General features: G+C 50.2%; 1 protein-coding gene across 1 annotated transcript; it reads right to left on the reverse strand.

The window, feature by feature from the left end:
- LOC106147550 (translation initiation factor IF-2-like) lies at positions 1–807 on the reverse strand (the record flags this gene model as incomplete). The annotated part of the gene is given in 2 exon segments (XM_013509724.1): positions 1–557; positions 611–807. Coding segments are annotated over 2 exon segments (754 nt in total), but the record flags the coding sequence as incomplete, so codon positions are not given.
- Positions 808–11,828: the final 11,021 nt, after the last annotated feature.

An 11,828-nucleotide genomic window follows, 5' to 3' on the forward strand; every position in this document is an offset into this window, starting at 1 on the left:
TGTGCGAGGCGCGCGGGAGGGGCGGGCCGCTGCGTACGCAGGTGCGCGCGGGAGCTGGGGGCCCTAGGCGCGGGGCGCAGGGACGTCCAGGTGAGCGCGGTTCTGGCGGCTTGTGGCGAGCGGGTTCGGGTCCGGCGCTCCGGGAGGAGGACGCAATGTCCCGCTTGCTCTTGTCCCGTCCTCCATCCCTTGCCCTCACGTGCCTGAGCACCGGCTCCCTCGCACCCACCGCCTCGCCCGGGGGAAATGTTTGCGGTAGGCGGATCCTCGGGCTGCGCCCTGCAGGCCCTGGGCAGGGACGACAGCGGGTGCCGGGGCGACCAAGGTGCAGCCCAGCACCCCAGGTCGTCCCTCGAGTTCGGGCTCTGTCTGGGACCGGATCGATCCCTCCGGTTCTCCTCGCACCCCGCCGGGGAGGCCGGTGCGGGCGCTCTGGCGCTGGGTGCGGCGCGGGAAGCCGCAGCTGCGGGCCCTGGGTAAGGACCTGGACCTGCGGCCGGACCGGCCGTGGCCTCTTCGCGGAGGGCTTCGGCTGCGCTGACGGAGGAGGGAAAGCACTTGTCCAAGGTCACCTGCAGTTCGGCCAATTCCTGCGCTCTGAGTCACTCGCCCGCTCCTCCTAGTCCGGGGAGAGGCCCCGGCGTTGTGCAATACGGGGAGGGCAGGACCGGGTCCCGGTCGTCCCCAGCTCCCCCCTGGCGCTCCGGGAAGCACAGCAGGGGTTCGGGGTTCCTGTGTTGAGTGGAGGGCGGCCCACAGCTGCGGCCTCGCGCGGTTGGGACTCCCCGTGTCCCCTGTGCAGAGCATGGGCGCTGGCCGGGTCCCGCGAGCCTGTGCCCAGCCCCGTGCCACGGGGCCGCTCTTGTCCCGCTTCCCCGAGGAGAAGGAAGAGGCGCGGGGGCGCAGGGAGGGATGGCTGTTTCCCTCTCCGTGAAAACCCCACCGTCATCTGACTTTTGGGCGAACCCGGCGCGGGTGGGCCCGGCAGGGGATGCCCTGTATCCCCGTGGGACATGGGCAAAGTCTATGCCCCTTCCCCTCTCGGCTGCACCCCTGAGCTCTGCCATGGGGGCGCCCCCAGATCACAGCCGCTGGCAGCCCGGATCACAGCGTCCGGGCGGACCCCGTGCGCCCACAGCCTCGAGGGGCAAGGGTGCAGGCTGGAGGCGGCGGGCTCGGGGCCCTTCCCTCCGCCCGGGAGCCCCATGGTGCTGCTGACCAGACAGTGGCGGGGTTCTGAGGCGCTGCTGCCCCAGACCCCAGGCCAGGCTCATCGAAGCTGGGGATTGCTGGGACGCAGGGAGCAGGTGTTGCCCGGCCGGATGCTCCTGTACAGGCCCGGCGGAGCTGGGGTTCTGCGTCCCCGGAACCCTGAGGCACAGTCTGCACCGGGGCTCCGAAGCGCCCCCTGCCGCCCCTCAGCAGCCAGGCACAATTGGGTCGTCACCTCCACGTGGGACCTGCAAGCCCCGAAGGCCGTGGTTGCCAGGGCAGGGACATCTGAGAGGACTGGCCGCGGGCAGGCGCAGAGCTGAGCCCCGAGGTCAGCCAGGCCTTGATGAAACCAAATTCCCACTGGATGAGTCTGGGGAAGGGTCTTCCCGTGGCACCCTGCCTGCCGAGCCCCTGGGTCCCTTGCAGAGCAGGCTTTGGGGAGAGAAGGGGCCGCACCCCCAGGAGGGAGAGGACGCAGCCTGGGGAAGCAGGGACACTGTCCAGGTAGTGAGTCCCCATGGCCCCTATGCTGGTGCATTGCAGCCTCCTCCCGCTGGGACCAGCTAGCGCTCCTGACGCTGGTTCATCTTTTGCATCTTTTCTCTCCTCCAGCAACACTGGGCAGCCAGGGCGATGGAGGCACAGCGTTGCCAGGCTCAGGGACTCCAGCGGGGGAGGGGTCGGGCAGGCTGGGCCCAGGGTCGGAAGAGCCAGCGCCCCACTCCTGCCCTCCGGTTGCTGTGCCGTGGGGGTCTCTCGCATCCCTCTTCATGGGTGGTTCTCTGTTCTCTGGACGGAGCAGTGCAGGCGGGGAGGAACCAGACACTCCAGTGCCCGTGCTGTGGTGAGGGCTGGGGCCTGGCGCCCTGCCCCGCCCTGGCCGCAGGTTGGTGGCTGTCCCGCTGCTCTGGAGCCCCGGACTCTGTCTCTGGGCTGCAGCTGTGTGGACCATGCTCCTCACCACAGGCAGTCCTTCCACGTGCAGGTCAGAGGTGCGACGGCCAAGTGTACCCTGGCCCTGCTGGAGGATTGTGCCAAAGGTGGTCAGGGTGGCCTGATGCGAGCCCTCCCTCTGGGACGGGCCTCTGAGCCGGCTGGCGGGATGTTCCTGTAGCCATGGACGGAGGGCAACAGCCAGGCTCCTTGGGATCTGGGGTCCTGAGAGGGCTTTGCTCATGGCCCAGCTCAAGGGGCTGCCTCCTAAGGCTTCCTGCATCCCGGGTGGGGGACAGGGCGTGTGGGTGTGTGTGCTGTGTGCACACTTTGTTCCTGTCACCCTCTCTTCTCCTTGACGACCTCATCTAATCCCAGAGCCTTTTCCTCCTGCTCGTGCGGGGACCTTGCTGCAGCTCGAGGGACACTCACACACACCTCAGCTGCAGCACTCTCCAGGGACACAGCCTCGTACTCGGGTGCAGTGGCAGGGAATGAGAAGGAGGAGGTGGGCCGGCCTGTGGGTCCCCGAGTCCTCCGGTGCCTCCACGCTGCCCTCTGTCCACCCCTGCCCAGTCTGTGCCTCTGTTACCGGGGCTGCAGCAAAGGCTCGTGGCATGCCGTCTCCTCCTACTCTGAGTCACACTGGGATGCCGGGTGGGCTGCTCTTGGGCTCTGAAGTGGACTTGGTCACCTGGTGGTCATGCCGGGCTCCATCAGGCCTGTCTTCCTCAGTGGACACCAGCTCCTAGCCCCAGCCCTTGTCTCTCCACTGGTGGGAGACAGCCCGCTCTTCTCGTGCCTGTTGCTGTGGACCTGAGCCTGCTCTGCCCAGCGCTGGGGGTGGTGGGTCTCTGTACTGAAAACAGACAAAGATGGGGTCTGGGATGCGAGGCCTGCTGCATGGCTCATGGACCCCTGAAGCAGTCACGGAAGTCACTGGACCACAGGATCCAGAGCAGTGACTGAGTAGAGGCCTCCAGTCTCGGAATTGTAGGACTCACCCAGCAGAAGCCACAAATGGGGTCTTAGAACTGCAAGAACATGGCATTTGGGGGTAACAACGTCCCAGCACCGTGGAGACCTAGAGCCACGCTCTGGTCACAGCCTGCGGGTGAGTGGCTGAGTTGCCTGTGATTCTGGCCCCCAGGTTCCAGCTATTGTTAGGGGATTAGGATGTCCACCTCTCCCAGAAAAAGGGCTCCTTTGGTCCCAGGAGCCACCGATGGGGGCCATCTGTGTTCCGGTGGCTGCCTGCTTCTGGGCCAACACTGCCGCCCTGTGGACACATGGAGCATAGTGTCTTGGAAGGGACCTCACCCCCTCAGCAGGAATGATCTCTGCAGCCCTGGGTTGTCAGGTGCATCCGGTGGGGTTGGGAATCATGGAGATACTGTCAATCCCGGTAACAGCAGTGACCACAGCACCTGTTTGCTGGCTCCACGTGACCGAGCCTGATCACCACACAAGAAGTGGGCGTCACCATCCTTGAAGTGCGTGTGTGCACCGGCAGATACATGCGCGAAGAGAACGACAGTAGTACATCAGGAGCACAGCTGTGCCCGGACACTGCCACCCTGTCCACGGCAGCTGAGAAATGGAGCTGCCTCAGCATCTGTCGGAGAATGACAGAGAAGGATGTCTCCGATACAACAGGAGCGGAGAGGGAGGAAGTTGTGCACAGTGACACAATCCTGGCGCCCTAAGGGCTGGGCTCCCCTCCCCCGCTCCCATGCCACCTCAATTTGTACCTTCTGTCGCCCCACTGCCCAGATCAAAGGCCCTGAGCTCCAGGGCTGCTGGGGGCTTCAGACCTGAGTGCCACTTACGTGTGGTAGCTGGTGTGGGGACAGCCACACGCACGGAGGTGCAGGGCGGAGGGCAGCCTTGGTGTGCATGGACCCAGGGCTTGGGCGGCCACACCGCCTCAGACGCAGCCCGCCCACGCACAGGCTCACTGTCCCCCCAGTCGGTCTCCCCTCCCGACACCCTGCTCTGCACCCTCCTGCTTCTCACCCCACAGCCGCACCCCCCTCCACCTTCAGGCTGGGCAGCGTCTGCCCCGACTTCAGTGCACTGAAGGGTCCCAGCCTCGCAAGCCCATGGATTCCTCCCAGCAGATCTGTTCCTTTCTGGGACTCAGTGGGGCTTTCCACACAGACACCCCGTCATCTGGGAGAAGGGTGGGTTTCTCCTCCTCTGGCTTTGCGTGGCTTTCGTTGCTGCTTGTCTCACGGCAGTGCTGGGAATTCAGGGGAATGTAGAATAGCAACTCCTTGGCTTTGTCCTGATGTTGGGCACAAACACAGCGTGAGTCTTTCGGAGAGGACTTCATCAGGCTGAGGTGCTCCCGGCTATTCCTTGTTTGCTCAGAGCTTGGACCCGAATGTCAGAAATAGTTGCCAATTTCCTGCATCCACTGAGCCAATTATACAGTTTTAATTTTTAGTCTGTTATTTACCTATCTCTATAATCTCTTTCTCATTATCATTGGTCTATCTATCACCTATGTATACATTTGTGTATCTATGTATTATGTATCTATATCCATCACCTGTCAATCATTTATGATGTATGTATCTCTCTATATTATCATCTGTGTACTGTTTATATATCCCACTTCCGTATATCTAGGTATTATATTTATAACATGTGTGTATTATTTGCTTAGCCGTATACTATATTTCTATCATCTTTCTGTCTACCTATCCATCTGACTACTATCTCTCCATAGCAGAACCTAAATTCCCAAGGGCAAACCTTTTTCCAAGTAGTGTCACTGCTGTATGCCCAGTCCCTAGGTCAGGTCACGTGTGTTAATTGAACACATAAGTCCATCCAGGTCAGTGCTGACCAGCAGCCCTGTCTTAGTTACTTTTTTCTCATTGCTGAGTTTTGTGTCCCATGCAGCTCTCGATGGTCCCAGGGTGAGGACGGTGACAGGATGGAGAAAAAAGGATAAGAGTCAGATACAGAAAACTGAGGCCAGGTGGAGCCCTCTCTCCTGATGGGAGGGAAGGAAGAAAGGAAGGAGGAAGAGAAGGAGAGCTCCAAGGGCTGCAGTGTGTTTATTTACACACTTGGCATTTTCTTTTCTTTTCTTTTCCTTTTTTTGGTACCAGGAATCGAACTTGGACCTTATGCTTGCCAGGCAGTGCTTATGCCACTGAGCTATATCCCCAGCCCTATTTTTGCACTTGGGAGGTTGAATATCATGTGAAACCTGGCCTGCCTAAGAGCCCATCCATGTGGCTTGTCTCAGGCATGCTGTGTTCTGGAGACTGGAGTGGCTCATCCACGTGACCTGCCTCAGGCGCTGTGTTTTAGATATTGGCCTTGATCCACCTCTAGCTTCAGTTGCTCCTTCATATGCTCCTTGGGCATCCCCTTTTCTGTTTTATAGTTGTGAGGGACGGGTAGTTGGTTGAGGTTGGAGGAGCTGTATTTGGGGGACTCTGTAGGAGACCGTCTCCTTCTTAAATCCTTTCCATTCTAGATGAACTTGTTCAGTTGAGGCTAAAGATTCCCAGTCCAAAGGTTTTGAGTCCCTGCATGTAGCAATTTAATCCTTTACAGTGTATTATCGCAGAACAGCCATCAGTTACTAGTGTAGTTGGCAACTGTTTTATACCTCTTGTGGTTATACTTTCCTGCTGGATGTTCAAGACTAAATTAAGGTGAGACGTTTATTAATTAATTTTGTTATTTATCAAAGTCAGTTAAGTTTCCTCAGGATTTACCTTGGAACCACGTATAACATTTCTAGTTCTTCAGTCAGTGTCAGCTGTCTGGATGAGTCATGGTCATTGCTTGACCAATGTTGCTTTCTGTGAATGCTTGGAGACTCTTTTTTCCTAGTGACTCTCCTTAGGCACACTATTCATCATGGATCTTATCTTCTGTGGTTCTACAATCTCCTGGGTCAGGAGTTTGTATAACTCACCAGAGTTGCAAGATGTCACTGAAAATGTTCCCTCATGTCCTGGGTCCTCACTGACCTCAGGGCTGGGCCCAAATATTGGCTGTCCTCAGCCCATTTATCATTCTAGTTTTTGGTCTCCACATCTCAACTGTTGAACACACAGAAGAGAAGGTTAATGATGTGATATTTTGTAATGAAGGCAGTGAGCTTAATATTACTGTTTTATTTGATTATCAAGCACCTTAGAACATAAACTAGAACCATTATTTTCTAACAACTGTGGATGTTCTAAGAGTTGAATCTCTGTAGGATGCCAACAGGCTACAGTTATATATTTTTACACAGAAAGTTTAAAATCAAACCCATACATAATATTGTAGCATGACAATCATGATGACATTTTTGTGATACACTTAAATTTCCATTTTGACATAGTATAGCTCTTGTAATCAGTCATCTCTATCTAGTACATAGGAAGTTTTTATCTAACTTGTTGACCTTAAATGAGATGTCACTGAAGAAATTTGTGACATTGTCTGGAGGGTAATGTTTAGGCATCTCTAAGTATAGTAGCACATATACAATATATACATCATATAAGTTTTGGTTGTTATTACTGACTGGTGACCTCATGTTGGCTTGACATGAACCTAGTATTACAATTATTTGGAGCACAAAAGAAAGGCAAATGTCTGAATCACAAAGAAAAGGTCTATCACCATAAATAATCCCTGTTTTACATTTTGGAGACCTGTACATTTGGAGGCCTGAATACAGGTAATACACCTGAGATTAATAACAATCAATTGTGGGCCAGAGATGTAGCTCAGTGGCACAGTACCTACCTGGAAAGCACAAGGTCCTGAGTTCAATTCCCAGTACCAAAAAGAACCAATCAATTGTAATAGCCATGTGAACACTTTTGTTTTTTAAATTTAGTTTTGTACCAAAGCATCTGTCAGTTAGAAAGCTTTGCTGTCTCATTATTAGAAAACTTAGTCTTTTTGGTGATGACCAATGTAAACATATTATAATATTATATTGATAGTAACATTTATTGGGGTGTCTCCCACAAGCTATGGAGATCACTGGGCCTTCCTATTAATGAACAAAGGCTAGGATAATTTTGCCCAGGCATCTGCTCCTTTATTCACCAAAGAGAGCCCTGACCAATGACTTTCCAAGCCTGCAGGGTCCCCATTTAGCTATGTTAACGAATTTCTGATGACCTATGAGAAAAACAATTCTGATATACCGACCCGCTGGAAACCCAGTTGGAAGCATGCCTTTTAAATCAATAGACCAAATTAAATTATGAACACATGTTCCAAAAATGGAAAAGAAAAGGAAAAAAGGGAAAAAATTATTGAGCTCAAATTTTAAAAAAGCTGTTCACAGATAGGACAAACAGACAAGCAACATATACAGACAACCTGCTCACAATATCTGTGTACACTCAGATATATTTTTTGGCAAGTTAAATTATAATTTTATAATTTTAAAAGTTTGTAATTATAAATAGACTAGTCAGAATTTTTGTAGGAGAATTAGCAAAAATCTCTTACAAGAAAATTTGGAAAGGATGAAACCTTTTATCTATAAATAATATATAATTTTGTATTTTATTTTCTTTTAAGAATATTAGCAGGGGGGCTGGGGATTTAGCTCAGCGGCACAGCGCCTGCCTGGCAAGTGCGACGTTGTGAGTTCAATTCCCAGTACTGGAAGAAACCAAAAATAGGAAAAACAAACAAACAAACAACAACAACAACAAAAAAAAAAAACAAAGAATACTAGCCAGGTGTGGTGGCACACGCCTGTAATCCCAGCACTCAGGAGGCTGAGGCAGAAAGATTGTTGCAAGTTCAAGACCAGCCTGGGCTACAAAGTGAGCTCAAGGCCAACCTGAACTGCATAGTGAGACCCTGCCTCAAAAAAAAAAAAAAAAAAAAAAAAGAATACTGGCAATTTTCATGTCCCTTTCTTTCACATAACCTCCAGCTCGGTTGTTGCTATACACTCTGCTACCTACTCAGATCTTCTCATTTTGGTTACCATCACTTGGGTATCCTGGGTCAATTTCTTTAATTGACTCCAGGTTGGATCTAGTCCCATTTTTGTTTATCAGCTGTGGAGCAGCCTCTGAGGCATCCCTGCCACAGGACTAAGCAGCAGCTTCCTGAGAGGTTGGATGAACTCCTCCTCTGGATCTGAGTCCATGATACAGCCAGACAGCATGCTCTGGCACCCAGATAGGCCATTCAACATTTTCTGAAAAAACACAAGCATACCCTGGACCCTAAATTAGCACTGGGATAGGTCCCTTCCATTGTCCAGTATGAAAATCTTTCTAAAGGACCCTTCCTAACTTCTTTTCCTTTACCTTATTGAATTGTCTTTCTGTGCTATAGTGCCATCAATAGTAGGATTTTAAAAGTTAATAGTATATACTGCCAAGTAAAGTCTATTATGAGGTGTGAAATTTGTAGGGAAGGAGTCCCCCCCATTTTTTTTATATTTGAATTTTGAGTGTATGGTGAGCATGTTCAACAATTCCATGACCTTGAGGGTTATAAGGAATTCTTGTAGTAAGGGAAATGTGAAAAGTTTTACAAAACATTTGGAAGGTAGCACTCGTATAAGCTGGGCCACTGTCAGTCTCAAGTGCCCTCGGGCAGCCCAGGGTACTAAAGGCATCCAGTCAATGAGCCATGACATGTTTAGCTGCTTCGCCAGTGCAGGCAGAAGCAAAAATAAATTCTGAGAAAGTGTCCCCTGAAACATGGACCCAGAATAGAGAGCCAAACTCAGGAATATGAGCGGCATCCATTCACTAGACATGATTGGGGTGTAACCCTAGAGGGTTCGCCCCCATAAGGAGTGAAGGAAGACGTAATACATGTGAGGAACATTGTTTAACAATTTGTTGAGCCTGTTCTCAAATTAAAAGGAACTGTTTGCACAACACAGAAGCATTTTGATGAAAGATGGCATGGGAGGCAAAAGCCTGTTGAATGGTATCTGAGGGAGCAGCAGTGATAGTAGCCAGCAATTCATCTGTAGTGGCATTTCCCTTAGTAAGAGGCCCTGGCAATTGGGAATGGGAACATCAATGACTGATAAAACATGGGACATGGCATGACCGAATGGCAAATTGGAGAGTATGAAACAAATGAAAAAGATCTTCCTGGTTAGTGTAAATGGTGGGAGGTTCAATGTGGTGCATCACACTGCAAACATAAGCACCGTCTGCAAAAAGATTCATTGGAGTATATGAGTGATCTTGTAAGGCCCATATAATAGTCTATAATGAAGTCTTTTATGCAGAAGAAAAACCTGTATCCTATATTCAGGAAGAGGAGACCATAACATAACCTCCCCCGCCCAAAGAGGAGCTATCTGTGAAAACAGAGACACCTCCATCTATGGGAACTGAGCTTATTTCTGAAGGGAAGACAAAGGGTGTGAGGGAAGCACATTGAATTAATTTCTCTGGAGGATAATGACAACCAATAACATCAGGGAATTTAGCCAATGCAGTTTGCCAAGAGGATGAGAATTGCTGAACAGAAGAAGAAGGATCAATGATATTTTGCACCTCATGTCCGAAAAGCTGAATAGCATGTGTCTGCCCATGTGTGATCAGTCTTGCCACAGTATCATAAAAGGGAGTAATGATTTTATGTGGAGTAGTTGGCATATATAGCCATTGTGCAGGGCCTCGAGGCTGACAGAGGACCCAGTGGGCATATGTTGAATTGGGAAAATAATTAAAAACATTGGCAAAGATGAGTCAACTCTAGAGAGTTGAGCATTAGAGAGAGCCAGATTAACTTTGTCCAGCGTGGTTTTAGCCTCTGATGTAAGTGCTCTTGGAGGGATGGGGGCTGAGTTCCCCTTAAATATCAAAGGAAGGGGCTAAACATGAGTTGTTAGCTCAAGGACTGGATGGAGCCAATTAATATTATCAAGTAGAGTCTGAAAAATCAGAGTTACAAGATGATTAACCTGGATCTGAACAATTTGAAGCACAATATGTCTTTGTTGGATAAGGTGACCCAAATATGGAAAAGGTGCCATAATTTGCACCTTTTCAGGGGTCAACACTGGGCCTGCATTATGAACGGCAACATCCAATTTGATAAATATCTGGGGCAAGGGGGATGAGGATTCATGTGCTAGAAGAATATCATCCATATAATTCATAAGATAAGCAGATGGATGCACCTGAAGGACTAACAAAATGGATGCAGCCACAAACTTTTTTTTTTTTTTTCTTTTTTGGTACCAGGAATTGAACTCATGACTTCAGGCTTACCAGGCAAGTGCTTATGCTGCTGAGCTACATCCCCAGTCCACGAACTCTTGACACAGGGTCAGACTATTTGCCATTACTTGTGGCAGACAATACCACTGGAAATAGCGGATAGGGCGATGGTTAGTGGAGGATAAGCTAAAGGCAAAACATTTTTTATCTTGAGGATGGGGAGGGATTGTAAAGAAGCAGTCTTTTAAATCGATCACCATGAGGGAAAAATGTAAAGGAATAGCTACAGTCCTGGGCAATCCTGGTTGAAGTTCTCCTGTAGGTTCCATGGTTTGATTAATAGCTCACAAATCCTGCAATAGTCTCCACCTTCCTGACTTCTTTTTTATTATGTAAATTGAAGGCTAAGGATATAGCTCAGCAGCACAGCACCTGCCTGGCAAGCACAAGATCCTGAGTTCAATTCCCAGTTTAAAAAAAAAAAAATGGAGTATTCCAAGGGCATTGGAGGATTCTACATGCCCTGTGGCCATCTTTTCTTTAACAAGTGTATGAGCTGCTGTAAGCTTCTCCTGATTAAGGGGTCATTGAATGACCCAAACAGGGTCATTGGACCTCCAGGTTATCTTGGATGCTGTCCATAGTGTTGGAAAAGTCAAGGCCCCTCCTGAAAATGAGTAGCCTTTGCCAAAATTGACCTTCTTAGGCATAACTGGAAGAGGTTCTCTCGTTCCCTGATTGTTTTTACCACACCCTTGAGTGGGAAGGAAACCTTGTTGTAACATCTGATGAGTCACCAAAGAGTTAGGACTTGCCACATATGCCCCCATATCCTGTGATACATCATGACCCCACAGATTGACAGGTACATGAGGGAGGATACAAGATGAGAAATGTCCAGAATGGCCTTCTGCATCCGTCCAGGTTAACAGTTTAGCACTTCTGCTAGGGTGAGAAACACTGCCCACCCCCTGTGGATCTGTAGTTGCTACATCCAGGGGCCATGCTATAGCCACTGGTGTTGGGCATTACTCTGCACCTGTGTCTAAAAACCCTTTGAATATTTTTTCCTTCAATAATCAATTCCATCTTGGGAGGATCTTGTTAAATCTATTGAACCCAATAAGCATCTGAAGACCCAAAACCATTGGACCCTCTTTCCTTATTTATAGATTTTCCTATTTTTGCCAAAGGAAGAATGACCAGTTGAGGGCTGTGAGAGTCTGGAGTGACTTGAACAGTGTGTTGAATAGATGGAACCATAGCCTTGATTTCCCTGTATAGTCAGCATCGATGGCACCAGGCAAAACCAGGAGACCCTTTAAAGTGAGACTGCTGCAGCCTAGCAGGAGCCCCACTGTTCCTTGTGGCAAAGGTCCATAGACTCCAGTAGAAATAGCCTGGGGTCCCATTTCAGGAGTTAGTATGAATCCGGAGGAGGGACTGAGGTCCAAGCTTCTGCTTTTTTTTTTTTTTTTTTTTTTTTTTTTT

This window comes from Chinchilla lanigera, unplaced genomic scaffold, assembly GCF_000276665.1.
Source record: "Chinchilla lanigera isolate Chin_1 unplaced genomic scaffold, ChiLan1.0 scaffold00180, whole genome shotgun sequence".
Taxonomy (NCBI): Eukaryota; Metazoa; Chordata; class Mammalia; order Rodentia; family Chinchillidae; genus Chinchilla; species Chinchilla lanigera.